This window comes from Odocoileus virginianus, chromosome 2 (assembly GCF_023699985.2).
Source record: "Odocoileus virginianus isolate 20LAN1187 ecotype Illinois chromosome 2, Ovbor_1.2, whole genome shotgun sequence".
Lineage (NCBI taxonomy): Eukaryota > Metazoa > Chordata > Mammalia > Artiodactyla > Cervidae > Odocoileus > Odocoileus virginianus.
The window spans coordinates 12,931,717-12,950,927 of NC_069675.1; the positions used below are offsets into that span (position 1 = coordinate 12,931,717).

The window sequence follows — 19,211 nt, forward strand, 5'->3', positions numbered from 1 at the left end:
TTTATCAGGATAAGAAAGTCACTAAGCAGAGGATATACCATATGTGGTCCAAAAAAGTGGTGAGTTACTATTTTGTATAGACTCTGAAGAACAAACTTTCAACCTCTGAAAATATAAAGGAGTATACATATTGTTTTATACCAAAATACACACTAAATAGTATCTTCTTCATTTTAAAAACTCAATGAACTTTCAAAGGGTTCTACAAAAAAAATTGAAAATTTACTACTGTGCCTAACTATTTTGAAATAGAAAAGTCTAGCAAGTAATGATAACATAGTTGAATTGTTCAAGTCTTGGCAAAACATTTTATAAAGAAGTCAAATTTATATAATTAATACAAACTGTGTATATACATTCTCTTTTCCTTTAAAAAAAAAAAAAAAAAAGAATTCAGTAAATATCTGAAAGAGACCAAAAAGAACAGTAACAAAAAGCCCCAAAGTCAAACATAGGCCCCTAAAACCCCCAAACAAAACAAAAAACACCCTGACAACACTCATATACACACAAAATTATCATGAAGATAAAACTTTTTGTTGTAAGTAAACAATTATCATAAAATATAGAAATAAAATTCATTAATTAACTTTTAAAAAAATGTTAGCAAACTTAAAGAAACATACCTTTCTTTTCCTAGTTCTGGGTCTTTCTCAGCTTTCACCTGTAATATAATTCCATATTTTATTAGCATCTATTCTACTGGATTTAAAATATTCAACTCATCAATGCAGTGTTTCCAGTTCTTAAAAATCTAAGCTAAAAAAAGACAAAACCATACCTGAAAAATAAATCAAAACAGGTAGTTCTCAGTGTCCATATAATTATCATGTTCTAGAACTTTTTCCCCCATTTTTAAAGAGTTCTAAACAAGGTTATACAGAATAAATGATACACAGAAATTAATGAAAAAAATAAGTTTCCATAATGGTGATAATAGGAAAAATTATAACTTTAAAAGCCTGGCAATGCCACTTTTGCTAAAGATAAAAACCTGAAATATCAACATCTTTTTGTATGAAATTATAATTTTAAAAGACTCCTAGAGGAGAACATAGGCAAAACACTCTCCGACATAAATCACAGCAGGATCCTCTATGACCCACATCCCAGAATTTTAGAAACAAAAGCAAAAATAAACAAATGGGACCTAATGAAACTTAAAAGCTTTTGCACAACAAAGGAAACTATAAGCAAGGTGAAAAGACAGCCCTCAGATTGGGAGAAAATAATAGCAAATGAAGCAACAGACAAAGGATTAATCTCAAAAATATACAAGCAACTCCTCCAGCTCAACTCCAGAAAAATAAATGACCCAATCAAAAAATGGGCCAAAGAACTAAACAGACATTTCTCCAAGGAAGACATACAGACGGCTAACAAACACATGAAAAGATGCTCAAAAGATACTCATTATCAGAGAAATGCAAATCAAAACCACAATGAGGTACCATCACACGCCAGTCAGGATGGCTGCTATCCAAAAGTCTACAAGCAATAAATGCTGGAGAGGGTGTGGAGAAAAGGGAACCCTCTTACACTGTTGGTGGGAATGCAAATTAGTACAGCCACTATGGAAAACAGTGTGGAGATTTCTTAAAAAGCTGGAAATAGAACTGCCATATGGACCCAGCAATCCCACTTCTGGGCATACACACCGAGGAAACCAGCTGAAAGAGACACGTGCACCCCAATGCTCATCGCAGCACTGTTTATCATAGCCAGGACATGGAAGCAACCTAGATGCCCATCAGCAGACGAATGGATGAGGAAGCTGTGGGACATATACACCATGGAATATTACTCAGCCATTAAAAAGAATGCATTTGAATCAGTTCTAATGAGATGGATGAAACTGGAGCCCATTATACAGAGTGAAGTAAGCCAGAAAGATAAAGACCATTACAGTATACTAACACATATATATGGAATTTAGAAAGATGGTTAACGATAACCCTATATGCAAAACAGAAAAAGAGACACAGATGTATAGAACAGACTTTTGGACTCTGTGGAAGAAGGCGAGGGTGGGATGTTTCAAGAGAACAGCATCGAAACATGTATATTATCTAGGGTGAAAGAGATCACCAGCCCAGGTTGGATGCATGAGACAAGTGCTCTGACCTGGTGCACTGGGAAGACCCAGAGGGATCGGGTAGAGAGGGAGGTGGGAGGGGGGATCGGGATGGGGAATACATGTATATCCTTGGCTGATTCATGTCAATGTATGACAAAAACCACTACAATACTGTAAAATAATTAGCCTCCAACTAATAAAAAATTTTTAAAAAAAAAAGACTTCTATTAATATTTATAAGGGAGACTAGTTGACTTAAAAAGCTTTCTACACTAAACATACAGAAATGCTGGACAAATTTTAACAATAATCCTTTTAAACATATATCTGAACCACCAAGAAAGCAATGTCCTGGAGCCCAAAATCAAAGAAGCAGGAATTAAAATTCAATGCTTATGTACCAAGCATTGACCCAGGCACTTAGGATACATCACTGAACAAAAGAGCAAAAATATCCACATTTCAGAACTTTTACATACTAGATGAAGGCTTTTTCTGTGGGAATCATGTGTGCTGAATTGAGAATTATCTTTCTTTATATCTTGTCAGATTAAAAGCCAAGAACTATATTATATAGAAATTGAATAATATTTCTAGAGAGGTTCCTGGTGTGAGTTGACATCCCAGAGTAAAGGCCTTCTTTACTAGGATACCTGGTAAGGTATTGCATCTATTTTGTAATGATATATAAAGAAAACTAAAGATGGCAGTATAAACCCTATCCACAGTGCTTACAAACGGTTTTCTCTTGTTAGAGAAAGCTTGTTAGAAAACAAACCAACCTATATGATAGTGAAGGAAATCTATACCAGATACCTGTATTAGCTAACTTGCTTTTTTATTTATAAATTATTAAGAGAGAAAACAAATGCACAAGAGAGAACAAATTAAGCACACAAAACTGACTGAAGATATTTCAGAGAACTCCTTTAAAAACAACTCTAAAGAATACTCTCTAAAGAACTGTTCTTAAAATTTTTTAAATTCAATAGGATATAGCATCCACAGTATCAGTACAAGTGCTACTTTCAGAAAGAACATTAAACTTTGAAGAGAATATTCAAAGACGTAAGAGAAAAATTTTCCTCAGGTGAAGGAACATACCAATTTTTAGATCTGCAGAATGTAGGAAATAAAATTCAAATCAAGTTAACGCCTTGTTCATTGTTCATACTGATCCTCCCAAATCACCAAACTGTCCTCAAGGCCCTAGAGCTTATTTTCTCTAAAAACCTCTTCTTGCTATGTTAGTAGAACTTGCTCTCTTACTTCTTTCTTTCAGGTCTCTCAAATAATTCTTTCTCAGAAGGGCCTGACCAGTCTAAAATACGCATATTCCCCTGGCATACCCGGTCATTCAGCACTCTGTATCCTTTTATCTTGATTTGTCTCCACAGTACCTCACAGCACTTTTTAATCACCTGACACACAACATATTACAGCTAACCTATTTTATAATAGATAAGGTGTATATGTGTGTGTGAATTATCTACAGTCTGTCTTCTCCACTAAAAAAACAAACAATAAAAGAACAGTATGGGCAAAGAATTCTTCACCTAGACACATTATCAATAAAATAAGTAAGAGAAAAATAAAGGCATTGCCAAATATGCAAGGATTCAAAAGGTCTACTGGCCTTACATATGTTCTAGGAAAATTAGCTGACAATGTATTCTAGCAAACAGAAAGTAATCCAAGAGAGTAGGAGATACAGAGTCCAAGAAATAACAGATGTAACTCAGAAGACCAATAAAAAGAAAAGCAGAGGTATACAGGTGCTTTACAAAGCAAATGACCATAAATTCAGAACAGAGTGTGAGAAAAACAGCTCTGAAAGCAGATTCCACAAATAGTTAACTAAGTGATATGAACCAAGTAACACGACTGTTTTTACTATGGTGCAAGCCAAGAAACTGTAAAATCTTATTTCTTATACAAGAAGAGAGTTTGCAAATAACTTAAACAAAAGAAAAAAACAAACTTCTATAAGGAGGAAGCAAAAATGGACTCAATGTAGATTCTGCATTCTGGAGATAATCATGCTATGGATATTGAATAGCTCTGCATATATGACCATATATGCTACATTTCCTAAGATTACCTCAATTTATTCTCATTTAGACAAATTCACACTGTTTCATAAACTATAAGAACTGGAATAGTGATTGCAAAATAAAATTTTAAAGCAAACTATCTAAACTTATAACCAGTTTGACTACTGCCCAAGAACAATTCTCAAAATTACTTTCAGATTACATCCGCTAGCTTTGGGAAAATAAATAACCTTTATGTCTCCTTCATTTTCTAAAAGCACAAACAAAAATTGATACAAAATAATCTTACCTCTGATGAGTCCATCTTTGGAGATAATGTGCAGGTCAATACATGGTCACCTATGTTCTGTGGGTTTTGTTTAAGAAAGTTGTACATTGACTGAGCAGATTCAGGGCTATCTAACTGAAGAATTGCCTTTGGAGAAGACAAAAAAATATTAAGTTTCTTAAAAAATTAAAAGTAGAATTACCATAAGATCTAGCAACTTTATTTTTTAATATATACCTAAAAGAATTGAAAGCCAGAACTGGAACAAGTATTTGTACATGCATGTTCATACAGTATTATTCACACAGTCAAAAGGCAAAAGCAACCCCACGTGTCAATCAACAGATGAGTAGACAGATAAAATGTGGCTCATGCATATAATGGGATATTTTATCAGCCTCAGCCTCAAAAAGGAAGAAAATTCTGACACAGGCTACAACACATGCTGAAGTATTTTTTTACATTACATTACATTACTTTACATTATGCTAAGTAAAATAAACCAGACACAAAAGGACAAATATTGTACAATTTCACTTATATGAGGTACCTAAAATATCAATAGTCAAATTCAGAGCGACACAAATGTGAATGGTACAGTGGTGGTTGCCAGGAGCTAGGAAAAGGGGGGATGGGGAGTTCCTATTTAATGGACAGAAAGTTTCAGTTTATAAGAGGCTCTGGAGATGCAGAGTGGTGATGGCTGAACAATAATGTAAATATGGTTAACACTACTCAACTTTGACAAACATGATTAAAGAAATTTCTTAAACATGTCAAAGAAATTAGTATCTACTACTTGGTAGATCGGATATATTTTATGGAGCAAATACTGTTAAGTTTGCTGTAAAACCCTTTCGAACTTTCTAGGTAACATACGGTTGTGTCCATGTGTGCTCAGTCATGTCCAACTCTGCTACCCCATGGGCTGCAGCCTGCCAGGCTCCTCTGTCCATGGGATTTCTCATGCAAGAATACTGGAGTGGGTTGTCATTTCCTCCTCCAGGGGCTCTTCCCAACTCAGGAATTGAACCCATGTCTCCTGCATTAGCAAGTGGATCCTACCACTAAGCCACCTGGGAAGCCCCAAGACATAGTTAACCAAACCCTAATTTTCATGGGTACATGTCTGAATTAAGACAGAGGGTATAGCAAATGTATAAAGGATTTATCCTTTTGGCTTTAGCCAAATTATGAAAATAAGGTATGATTATTTCTACTTCTTTACATATAACTTAACAGTTATCTCTGTATGTTTTAACACTGGAAAGGACTTTAGAAAATACCTGGTTAACCCACTTTCATTTTACAAATAAGAAGTAAAAGTGTAAACAACTTAGCTAAGGTCACAAAGGTACTTAAGGCTAGATGAACTCAAGTCTAAACTTCCCCATAAGATAATGGTCTTTGCACACATTACCCTTCTACCCTGTGCAAGTTTCTAGTTCCCCTTAAAACTAAGAGTTCTTCCTTCTTATTACAACCCAGGAGAAAATAAGATGGTATATTATAATTCTGCTCAGAGGCGGAATAATGTTTACAGGTGTTTCAGTTCAGAAGTTGAATTAAAAGTTGCAGACCATACTGAATATAGAGTTCAGCTACATATTCTCTACAAGATAAACAGCTGAAACAGAAGGGCCCTTGTTACCTTGTTTTTATTGCTCATGTATACATGGTGATCCACCTTCCCAAACTGAAGTCCCACACAAAGTACACACTGAAGCCCATCTTCCGGTAAGTTATCAAGATGTACAAATCGATCGTAAATTTTATCTACATTTACCTGTAGTTTTTTTTTAAGAGACAGCACAGAAAAAAAAAAAACACACACACACAGCTGAAGTATCAAACTGCAAAACACAGATTAACAATAATTTAATTTTTCAGAGGTCAGGTGACATCCTCTCCCACGAGTAAGAAAATGACTATATAGGTAAAGATAATGTGGTATTAATTTTATCTGAATGATCAGTGAAACAATATGCTTTAAAAGGAAGTATAATCTTTTTTCTATCAACATAACATTTACCCAAAATACCTAATATATACCCAATATTTATCCAAGTCAGTTAATACGGCTCCAGAATCTAAAAAATTTTTCACATTAGGGACTCCTTTATCCTCTATTTCTTATTTTTTTACCAAGAGAAGGCTCATATGACATCTCCATCACTTCAATATTTTAAAACTAGTGCCAAGAGTTTCTTTAATTCTTAACAGGTGAAAACAATACAACAAACAATGTTTTTTTATTAATTCAACAAGCGTATAAAAGCATTTAACTGCAAAATTTACCTCTGGGTCATTTTCTCTAATCAAGGTTGTAAATATAGCTTCCTAGAAAGGCAAAATAAAGAAGATTGAAGGTGCACACTCTTTCTTATTTATATATTTAATTAGTCAAGATTTATAATAAAATATGAACAAGCATTAAGAACTACCTCATAAAATGAGAGTCAAGCAAAATTTCTGTTCCTTCCAAAAATCTTTCCCTCTTTCTACACAAGTTATTTAAGTCACACCTGACCATAGACTTTAATTCTTCTTAGTCCTCTAGAATATTAAAGACTAGTAAGGGGGTACCATTTAGGGAAAGACACTCAAATTCACATAAAAGGAATAAGAGATCTAATTTAGCAGACAGTAAGAGAACTCAAATTACAAAGCAAACTCGAGGATGGGAACGAACAGGGGTATAAGCTAGTGAAAAAAACACCACAAGGTTATCAAGTGTACAGCAATTCGATGTTACTGAATTGTATAAAGAGGCCAAGAGTGGCAAAACACAAAACACATCACAGCTGGAAGAAGCTATAGATAAAAGGCTTAAATGTACAGAGAACGAACTTTACCTTATGAGACAAGAATTCTTAACATTTTTTTCTCTTCAATGCTGACATATATAAAACTCCCCGCAATTATATCACATTAGAATGATTCTCTATGGAAAGCTTTTTCGAAAGACATGCATTTCCACCCTTCTCTAGAGATTCCTAGTATCTCTGCTTCATGCCTCTTTAGCAGTAAATGTTTGTAGGCCAAACAAAAACAATGAAGGATTTCTAAATCAGTTAAAGTGGAATAGATTTGAATTTTATGCCAGTGTCATGACTTTGTGAAAAAGGTTTTGAGGGAGACAAAACTGAAGGCAGAGCATATAACAACTATTTTTAGTATGAGTTTTAAAGAGGTGAGGCAAAGGTGAATGGGATGAAGAGAGAATAAGTTCCAGAAATTTCAGGAGTTAAAACAGATCAGACCTAGCACCAGCTGGTTATGAAAAATAAAAGGAAATAATCCCTTCCACCATACATGAGGGATTGGATTCCCTCAGTATGGAAGTAACTCTCAAACAATGAGATGGGAGACTACAGAGAAACAGGAAGATGCTTTCTTAGTGTTTGAGAAAAAACACATGACCCAAAGGAGAAAACTAGAAAACAAAACAGACTATAATAAATTTGATTAAAAATTTTAATAATATTCTAGTAAATATGATGTTAAATCTATTATTTACCTCGTCTTTTAAATTCATGTTTTCAGGAGCCATACTTATTGAGAGTTGATTTCCATCCATTGATATTGGGAAGCAGGTATAAAATTTTACCATAGAATCTGCAGATTTTTTATTTATTTCTATAAATGCCTTTTAAAATAGAAATTATAAGAACAAAAAAAGTCTTATTAAGTTACTTCTCCTTAAAAAATTTAATACTTAAGAGTTAAATGAATTTTGTAACTTAGCAAATATTTTTAAAATAAAAAATGCATTCCTTAAAAGGTAAGGCCTATACACTAAGAACATTACAACTAAAACCAAGAAATAATGACTGAATTCATAAGGCAATACTAAAGAGGAATAACAAGGGACACTGTAGCAAATGACACTAAGGAAATCTTATTTTCTTATTCATCACTATATCGTTACTACTGAGAGCAGCATCTAGCATGTAGCAGACATCAAACGAACATGTACTGAGTAAATGAACTCAATGACTGACAAAATATGAGAAATATGAGGAATGAAAGAACCAAAGAAATGTGTGATGGTTATCAAGTTATGTTCTATTATTTTCTTCAGTATAAAATTGGAGTACCATACAATTTGGTTTTAATTTTCATACCTGGGTTAAGTAAAAAGATTGAACCTTGTTCCATACGTTTGATAGTTAATGAGGTGAAAACAGTCCATATTTTTATTTATAGTTGTAGCTTTCTAAAACGAATTATCTCTTTGTGTTAGTTAGCATATTTATCAAACTTTTAGTATTTTATAGCATGTTTATACAAATCCTTTGTTTCCCATTTACACAAATATTTTAAATCTTTTATTTCAGTTTTGCTTTATGTTAATTTTAATTTCAAAATGTTTAAAATGTTTCTATGAGTGCATCTGATATTTTTCCACATAACATCTAGAAAAATATTAAATCTCCAAAAACGTAATAGTCTATTCAACTCTTAAAAGTGGGCATAAATAATCTAGATTTGTATTTGGATTTTACATTTTGCACATTCACTTTGGTATGTGATGCAAACTACAAATCTGAATTATTCATTCCCAGAGTTTCACAATTTCCCCCTATTTCAAGGTATTATCACATAAAATTCTTATATTAAAAAAGTATTTTTCAATTTTTATCCATCTCTAAACATTACAAATAATGTGCTTTTTAGAAAATAGCTTTAACGAAATATAGTCTACATATCATAAAGTTCACCTGTTTAAGTGTACAATTCAATGATTTTTAATGTAGAGCTGTGCAACCATTCAAGTAATCTACTTTTGATCATTGGGAGCACTGATACTGAAGCTGAAACTCCAATACTTCGGCCACCTCATGCAAAGAGTTGACTCATTGGAAAAGACCCTGATGCTGGGAGGGATTGGGGGCAGGAGGAGAAGGGGACGACAGAGGATGAGATGGTTGGATGGCATCACCGACTCGATGGACATGAGTTTGAGTAAACTCCGGGAGTTGGTGATGGACAGGGAGGCCTGGCGTGCTGCGATTCATGGGGTCACAAAGAGTTGGACATGACTGAGCGACTGAACTGAACTGAAAAGTGAATATAATTACTTACACTTACTATCCCTTCCTTCTGTTTTCTTGAGTACACTGGTTCGACTCTCAAAAATTTCTAATGATCACCAACTCCTTTCTATAAGAATGCTACTCCCCACCACTCTGAGGGTGCTGTTTCCATTATTTAAACTTCTCTGAACCTTCATGTCCGATAAATATTTTCTACAAGTTGTTCATTATTAACACATTGTTTTAAAATTACAAAAGTAATAAACACTTATTATAGAAAATTGAAGACATACAGATAAAACTAGGCTGGTTCTATGTACTGATGACTCCATCAGTGTGAGTCTGAAAATGGTTATTTCCCATTTGAGTATAAACGGTAAAAAAAAAAAAAAAAAAGCAGAAATACTAGTAAAGACAGCTAAACAAAACTTTGTAAGTTGTTAAAAAACTATTATTACATAAGGTATTTTCTGTTAAATGTTCAAGCAAATTTTTAATGGGGAAATCCATCCTTCCCACCATAAAACTACACCTGACTACAGAATAAAACTTTAAAAATAAGTGATTAACTGTATTTTGTATTTTAAAAATGCCTTAGCTTGAGACAGCTTATTTTGAGGTGTTGCTCTTAAACCCTTTCTTTCAAGCTTTGTAAAGTTAATATTTTTCAAAATGAGCTTGCAGACAACATGAATTCACAACTATTTTCAACTCTTACCTTTTTATGAGATGACAAAATCAAAATATCCTTTAAACCACCAAATGGTTTTACAAGGTTGGAAACTTCTTCAACAGAATATCCTTTACTAGGCAAATCAGATATAAGTACCAGACACATTTCTTCTGTTTCCTTCAAAACAAATTTAAGAACTGACATTAAAACTGTTATTTACTTAGTTATATTTATGTTTTACACTGCAGATCACTGTTAGTATTTAAATTGCTTTTAATACTCTGATTAATTCAGAAAGTTGGTCTAAACCACAAATTAAAAACAATACAAAATGCATTTTTCCACTCTTGAAGTACACAGAATAATTCTGTCATCTAGTCAAGGTCTTTAGTTCTCTTCTGTAACCACTGCTTAAAAACAAGTTTAAAAACATAACGCTGCCTGTCTTTGATTAGAACTCTTTCCTTTCGTGTACTGTTCCCATTCCCGTGCCTTGTGATGCTAATATATTTGATGCTCCAAATCAGCTCAGTTCAGTTCACTCAGTCCTGTCCAACTCTTTGCGACTCCATGAATTGCAGCACGCCAAGCCTCCCTGTCCATCACCAACTCCCGGAGTTTACTCAAACTCATGTCCATCGAGTCGGTGATGCCATCCAGCCATCTCATCCTCTGTCGTCCCCTTCTCCTCGTGGCCCCAATCCCTCCCAGCATCAGGGTCTTTTCCAATGAGTCAGCTCTTCACATGAGGTGGCCTATTAAGTACTGGGGTTTCAGCTTCATTATCAGTCCTTCCAATGATCACCCAGGACTGATCTCTTTTAAGATGGCCTGGTTGGATCTCCTTGCAGTCCAAGGGACTCTCAAGAGTCTTCTCCAACACCACAGTTCAAAAGCATCAATTCTTCTATGCTTAGCTTTCTTTACAGTCCAACTCTCACATCCGTACATGACTATTGGAAATCAGGACATATCCTTTTATCATACTGAGTAAAATAATTCCTTGTAAGCAATATAAAAAGGCTTACCTAGTCTCTTAGTATCCTTACCCCATAACCCAATCCTCACTACAAAATACTTTCATTTCTGCCTTCTCTTCTCTTAGATCTATTTTATTCTTCAAGATGACTCCCCCCAAAATGCCAACGTTCCCTTTAGTGGATGTTGGGTGAAATCCACAAAAGTGCACTACACTAAATTCGGCAACTTGTAACTTTTCTTTTTGGAGAGTGAGAGGGTAGGAAATTATAATTTTCATAAGCTAGTTGAGAACGATTTTTAAATAGCATGCAAACTGTGTTCGCAAATGATTCCTTCTAGAATGCAATAAGTCAATCTAAATATTCTCCTGCTGCTTTAAAATATTCTTCTCAAACCAAAATAGTAAGTTAACACATACTACTTAATTACTACTTGAAGAATAGGGCAACCACTTTAATATGAACTTACCCTCAGCACCTGAAGGGTCTCAAGATCTTAACCACTAATTTCTAAATTAATGAAATTTTAACATATTCAAAATGACACATATAAGCACAGGAAAACAATGTGAACTTAATGCCCTTGAAATAGAACTGCAAATGCCACTTGCTCCTCTAAACATACAAAAAATTAACTGGTATTCTAAGTATTAACATATCTCCAATTTGCCTCTATAAGAAAAAAAAAAAAAAAATTCACAAAATTCTGTTGCTTTTCTACTCAAAAACCCAGCTGGCTTAACACTTTCTTCTCAGTGAAAAGAAATGCTCAATAACATGTACATTTATTTATGATAATCTGCACCTAAATTTCTGTGACTTATTTTGCAACTCAAGATTTTTAAACTCAAAACACATTTTCAGTTCAGTTCACTCAGTTGTGTCCGACTCTTTGCGATCCCATGAATCGCAGCACGTCAGGCCTCCCTGTCCATCACCAACTCCCAGAGTTTACTCAAACTCATGTCCATCGAGTCGGTGATGCCATCCAGCCATCTCATCCTCTGTCATCCCCTTCTCCTCCTGCCCCCAATCCCTCCCAGCATCAGGGTCTTTTCCAATGAGTCAACTCTTTGCATGAGGTGGCCGAAGTATTGGAGTTTCAGCTTCAGCATCAGTCCTTCCAATGAACACCCAGGACTGATCTCCTTTAGGATGGACTGGTTGGATCTCCTTGCAGTCCAAGGGACTCTCAAGAGTCTTCTCCAACACCACAGTTCAAAAGCATCAATTTTTCGGACTCAGCTTTCTTCACAGTCCAACTCTCACATCCATACATGACCACTGGAAAAACCATAGCCTTGACCAGACGGACCTTTGTTGGCAAAGTAATGTCTCTGCTTTTTAATGTGCTATCTAGGTTGGTCATAACTTTCCTTCCAAGGAGTAAGCGTCTTTTAATTTCATGGCTGCAGTCACCATCCACAGTGATTTTGGAGCCCCCAAAAATAAAGTCTGACACTGTTTCCACTGTCTCCCCATCTATTACAAGGTCACAAAAGACCAGGATTTTCACCATACCTTATATGTACATTTTTTACCTAGGTTTATAGTAAGAAAACTATACTGTGTCACAATCTCTTAAGCTTAAAACAAAAAGGGGGGAAATTAAAAACTGACCTTGTTGACTGGTTCATTTTCTGTGGCCTCTACAGCAGCTAAAGATACAAAATAAAATAAGAATTCATGCAAATATATTTTATTTATCAGGATCTAACTTTATTCCACAATAGATTAAATTGTAGCTTCATGAAAATGTACGTAACAGGCAAAAGACCAGAGAAATTTAAACAGGATACAGTTACAAAATTAACTGGCTTTCAAATAATACATTCAGTTTTACTTCTTCTGGGGGCAAAATCAAGAGATAAGGTGAAGATCTGAATCAAATATTCTTAAATTCACCTAGGTACAACCCTGCTATTGGGGAAAAATATAAATATATATATAGTTGTTGCTGTTGAATCACTCAGCTGTTTCCAACTCTTTGTGACCTCATGGCCTGTAGCCCGCCAGGCTCCTCTGTCCGTGGGATTTCCCAAGTAAGAACACTACACTGGGTTTTTATTTCTAACATACTATATATATATATATATATGTAATATTTATATATTTCCTACATATATATATGACACAAAAACCTTAGTAAAACTTTTTTTAATCTTTCATCTTTAAACATAAGAGAACAAAATAAAATTTCTATTTACCTACCTGAAATAGTTTCTTTAGCACCATTTTCAGTGGTTTTGACTTCCACATTTGTCTTCATTTCAGAGCTTTCTGCAAGATCAAAGTCAAAGTCAAAGTTGCTCAGTCGCATCCAATTCTGTGAACCCATGGACTATACAGTCCATGAAATTCTCTACGTCAGAATACTGGAGTGGGTAGCCTTTCCCTTCTCCAGGGAATCTTCCCAACTGAGGGATCGAACCAATGCAGGTCTCCCGCATTGCAGGCGGATTCTTTACCAGCTGAGCCCTTCTTAGTCTAGAAAAACACTAATACAATTAAACTAATGAATATAAACAGGAACTTAAGCTAGGTTATTTTGTTACTTCAAGTCTCCATAAGCTGACCTGATTGAAGACAAAGCTAATGCAAATTTTCCTTTGAAACACAAAACAATCCTTTTCATTTTAAAGCAATGACTTCAAAATATATCTCGAATGTATACCAATAGGATTTAATGAAACAAAAGCACTGAATGATAGCAATTCAAGCTTACCTGGTATATTCACAGATTTACTGGTGTCTTTGTTCTTGACAAGTCCAGCCTTTTTGACTTCCAGGGACTTCTTTCCACTAGATTTTGCTTTTAAAAAGTAGAGTTGAACCATTATTATAAGGCTCTATTCAGCCATTTACGTTTCATACCAATATATCAGTAAATAAGTAGTTCAATTTCATTATAAAAGCAGCTCTTTTCCATGTATTTATTTCTAATTTTTTTCCAGTATCTGTTTATCAGTAAGATTAAACAAAAATATAAACTGAGATGTAATTTTTGTTAAGGGTTATTAATGATTCACAAATTTGATCCTCATGTGCCAAAAGCACACCAAATCACACACAAAAATTCTACTTTTTTATTTTCACAAAGATTCTTTACAATTAACATTAGTCTACTGGGAAAATATATTAATAAACAGATCATGTTAGTTTCAACATGTTACAATTTAGTGTTCCATTTCTTGATGGAGGATACATTCTTATAAACATGGAAAGCAAATCTTTAAAGTAGAAATATTAGGGGAGTTCTATAAGCTGAGAAAGATAATATGAAGTGACAACTCTAAAAATATGAGGAAAAGAAAGATTAAACAGGGGGGAGGTGGTTATAACAGCCTATTATACAGCTGTCAGAAATGTTTCCAAAAATATCTGCAATGGCAAAAGCTGTCAAAGACCAAAGCACCTAAAAACAAATGTTATATGTGTGTGAAGTTTTAAGTATCAAAGAAGTATCTACTAAACTTTTCAAGATGTTATTAGATACAAATTATATCAAACTTGCTTTTGATATTATATTTATTACATTCTTTAAAACAGAATTATGAATAAGCTTAATATAACCTTTCAACAGTCTTACCTGTTTTGATTGAAGCTTTATTACCTTTAGCAGCTACTGTTACCACAGATTTGACAGAACCCGCTGACTTCCCTAAATCACAAAAGCTCAGTCAAAACTGGTTTATTTATTAACAAGTATCAACAATACTGAAAGAACGTCAAAAAGGATATAAGAGCAACAGACTATATTTTATTCAAACATAAAATGCTATCATCTTTAGGGACACAGATCATTTGCTAAATTAGAAATGATAATTCACCTCCCTTTTTGGGTACTTAAAAAATAGCATTCAGGCAAGTTACTTAAATCATATCAACTAGAAGCAAAATTATTAACTACAGGATATAAAAACATTTCTATGATGGCTTTAATGGTTCCAAAAGTAGTTATATTTAGGACCTCCCAATTCAGGCTTCCTTGGCTCCCAGTCGATTAAAAAGCCCTTCAAAGTGAAAGTCGCTCAGTCTTGTCTGACTCTCTATAACCCCATGGACTATTGCAGTCCATGGAATTCTCTAGGCTAGAATACTAGAGTGGGTAGCCATTCCCTTCTCCAGGAGATCTTCCTAACCCAAGGATCAAACCCAAATCTCCCTCATTGCAGGCAAATTCTTTACCAGCTGAGTTACCAGGGAAGCCCTTAAGAATACCTATATCATGGTCAGGCCACATCAAGATTGTTTTGACTCAGTCCTAATGGGTCCTATTTTAACAGAACTTTTTGAACTGCTCTAACACTTTGTACACATGCATATGTTACTGTTGCCTATATTCCAAAATGAAGTTTATATGAAGACTGTGATCATCTAAGTGTCACTAAAAAGACTGCCAGAGAACAAGAAAAACTGAACCTTTTTATTCAGAGAGCAACAAGAGGTTTAGTTCTTAAAATCAGGATTCTCAACAAGTAGCAAGACAGTATATGAGGAAAAAGACCAGGTTCAGAAGTCATTAAATCCAAGCTGAATTCCAAGTTAAATTGTGAGGTCTGGGATAATTTACTGATTGCTGTGCACACTACCCCATTTATAAACAGTGGTGGTAATCGCCCTATTTAACAGGACCTTCTGTGAAAATATGATCATGCTTTTGAAAAGTTATTAAAATGAATTATGACATCTACAATATTTAATCAAAATAGCTTACAAATCCACTGCTCATATCCAAAGAGAGACCTTAATTTTTGCTCAAAAAGAGAAATACTAATCTTTATATTGTCATTTAACCAGTCATTTTCCTAGTCATGCCCAAGTTTTGTCACACTGCAGTAACCTAAGCCCAAATGAACCCTTAAGGTGTTTCTTTCACTATTCTATGCTATTACCACAAATCAATTCACTTTACTACTTCTAGTAGAGGAAAAACAGAAAGGGGGATAAATACTAGGGGCAAGCAGAAAAAAATTAAATTATTACTTTAAAATATAATGTAGCCTACAAAAAAGGCAAAAAGAACATAATTTGCCATAAGTTTGTTATCTGGACTATTTTATAAACGAAAAGTGAACAGAGAAGACCAAAATAAGAGAGAAAAAGGGAAATATTTCTAATATTCATCAGGAAAATAGTTTGCCAGTTAAATTATCTTATTTTGATAATAACTGCAGGAAAAGAGCATTGTCTACTGAACATGTTTTCTCAAAACTTCTAGATGACTGTAAATTTCAAAAATTGGTATATACTCAGCAAACACTGTACCACATGAAATCAAGACTACTGACAAAACCATCTTAAACAATTTAATCAATATGTCTAACATTCTCATATAGAAAACATACCTGAAGATTTATTTACTTTGGCTGCAGATGTCTTGGTTTGTCCAGTTTTGGCTAAAACAATAAGAAAAATACATCAATAACACATTACAAAAAATGTAATTTACATTTAGGAAAGAGCTAACTTGGCATAAGCTTCTTATCCTTCTCCATCAGAGGGCAGACAGAATGAAAACCACAATCACAGAAAACTAACCAACTGATCACATGGATCACAGCCTGGCTTAACTCAATGAAACTATGTGCCATGCCATGTAGGGCCACCCAAGACGGACAGGTCATGGTGGAGAGTTCTGACAAAACATGGTCCACTGGAGAAGGGAATGGCAAACTACTTCAGCATTCTTGCCTTGAGAACCCCATGAACAGTATGAAAAGGCAAAAAGATACGACACTGAAAGATGAACTCCCCAGGATGGTAGATGCCCAATATGCTACTGGAGAAGAGAGGAGAAATAGCTCCAGAAGGAATGAAAAGGCCAAAGCTGAAACAACATCCAGTTGTGGATGTGGCTGGTGGTGAAAGTAAAAGTCTGATGCTGAAAAGAACAATACTGCATAGGAACCTGGAATGTTAGGTTCATGAATCAAGGTGAACTGGAAGTGGTCAAACAGGAGACTGAAGAAGGCAATGGCACCCCACTCCAGTACTCTTGCCTGGAAAATCCCATGGACAGAGGAGCCTGGTAGGCTGCAGTCCACGGGGTTGCTAAGAGTTGGACACGACTGGGTGACTTCACTTTCACTTTTCACTTTCATGCATTAGAGAAGGAAACGGCAACCCACTCCAGTGTTCTTGCCTGGAGAATCCCAGGGACAGGGGAGCCTGGTGGGCTGCCGTCTATGGGGTCGCAGAGTCGGACACGACTGAAGTGACTTAGCAGCAGTAGCAAACAGGAGATGGCAAGAGTAAACAACAACATTTTAGAAATCAGTGAACTAAAATGGACCGGAATGGGCAAATTTAGTTCATATGATCATTGTATCTACTACTGGTGGCAAGAATCCCTGAGAAGAAATGGAATAGCCCTCATAGTCAACAAGAGTCCAAAATGCATCACTTGGGTGCAGTCTCAAAAACGACAGAATGATCGCAGTTTGTTTCCAAGGAAAACCATTCAATACTGCAGTAATTCAGTTCATTTCAAGGCCAATGATTCAATATCACAGTAATTCAAGTCTATGGCCCAACCACTAATGCTGAAGAAGGTGAAGTTGAATGCTTCTATGATGACCTCATAGTCAACAAGAGTCTGAAATGCAATCTCAAAAATGACAGAATGATCTCTGTTCGTATCCAAGGCAAACCATTCAATATCATAGCAATCCAAGTCTATACTCCAACCACTAATGCCAAAGAAGCTGAAGTTAAACAGTTCTATGATGACCTGAAAGACCTTACAGAATGAACACCTTTTCATCATAGGGGACCGGAATGTAAAAATAGGAAGTCAAGAGATACCTGGCAAGCGTGGCCTTAGAGTACAAAATTAAGCATGGCAGAGGCTAACAGAGTTTTGCCAAAAGAACACACCGGTCATAGCAAACACCCTCTTTTAACAACACAAGAGTCGACTCTATACATGGACATCTCAGGATGGTCAATGCTAAAATCAGACTGATCATATTTTCTTTGCAGGCAAAGATGGAGAAGCTCTATACAGTCAGCAAAAACAAGACCAGGAGCTGACTGCGGCTCAGATCATAACCTCTGATTGCAAAATTCTGACTTAAATTGAAGAAAGTAGGGAAAACCACTAGACCATTCAGGTATGACCTAAATCAAATCCCTTGCAATTACACAATGGAAGTAACAAGTCGATTCAAGGGATTAGATCTGATCGAGTGTCTGAATAACTATGGATGGAGGTTCGTTACATTGTTCATGAGGCAGTGGTAAAACCATCCCCAAGAAAAAGAAATGCAAAAAGGCAAAATGGTTGTCTGAGGAGGCCTTACAAATAACTGAGATAAGAAGAGAAGCTAAAGGCAAAGTAGAAAAGGAAAGTTATAACAAACTGAATGCAGAATCCCAAAGAATAGCAAGGATAGACAAGAAAGCCTACCTAAGTGAATGATGTAAGGAAACAGAGGAACACAACAGAGTGCAAAAAGACTAGAGATAAAAATCAGAGACACCAAGGGAGCGTTTCACACAAAGATGGGGACAGTGAAGGACAGACACGGCATGGACCTAACAGAAGCAGAAGAGATTAATAAGAGGGGGCAGGAATACATAGAAGAACTATACAGAAAGGATCTTAATGATCTGGATAACCATGACGGTGTGATCACTCACCTAGAGCCAGACATCCTGAAATGGGAAGTCAAGTTGAGACTTAGGAAGCATCACTACAAAGTTAGTGGAGGTGATAGAATTCCAGTTGAGCTATTTCAAATCCTAAAAGATGATGTTGTGAAAGTGCTGCCCTTCAATATGCCAGCAAATTTGGAAAACTCAGCAGTGGCCACAGGACTGGAGAAGGTCAGTATCATTCTAATCTCCAATCTCAAAAAGGGCAATGCCAAAGAATGTTCAAACTACCACACAACTGCACTTATTTCACATGCTAGCAAGGTCTTGCTCAAAATCCTTCAAGCAAGGATTCACAGTATGTGAACCAAGAACTTCCAGATGTTCAAGCTGGATTTAGAAAAGGCAAAGGGACCAGAGATCAAACTGCCAATAACTGCTGGATGATAGAAAAAGCAAGAGAATTCCAGAAAAACACCTACTTCTGCTTCACTGACTACATTAAAGCCTTTGACTGTGTG

At 35.3% G+C, this 19,211-nt stretch overlaps 1 protein-coding gene across 5 annotated transcripts in view; it reads right to left on the minus strand.

Moving 5' to 3' along the window:
- Positions 1-19,211, minus strand: part of ZNF638 (zinc finger protein 638) — an 84,686-nt gene that overhangs the window by 16,376 nt on the left and 49,099 nt on the right. For all 5 annotated transcript variants that reach the window (XM_070476406.1, XM_070476404.1, XM_070476403.1 and 2 more), the window contains 11 exons: positions 16,440-16,490; positions 14,681-14,752; positions 13,817-13,903; positions 13,303-13,371; positions 12,712-12,749; positions 10,157-10,288; positions 7,920-8,048; positions 6,698-6,739; positions 6,051-6,185; positions 4,421-4,546; positions 627-664 (listed from right to left, as the gene is read on the minus strand). In XM_070476406.1, coding sequence (XP_070332507.1) covers positions 627-664; positions 4,421-4,546; positions 6,051-6,185; positions 6,698-6,739; positions 7,920-8,048; positions 10,157-10,288; positions 12,712-12,749; positions 13,303-13,371; positions 13,817-13,903; positions 14,681-14,752; positions 16,440-16,490 — 919 coding nt within the window. The remainder of the gene's footprint in view (positions 1-626; positions 665-4,420; positions 4,547-6,050; positions 6,186-6,697; positions 6,740-7,919; positions 8,049-10,156; positions 10,289-12,711; positions 12,750-13,302; positions 13,372-13,816; positions 13,904-14,680; positions 14,753-16,439; positions 16,491-19,211) is intronic.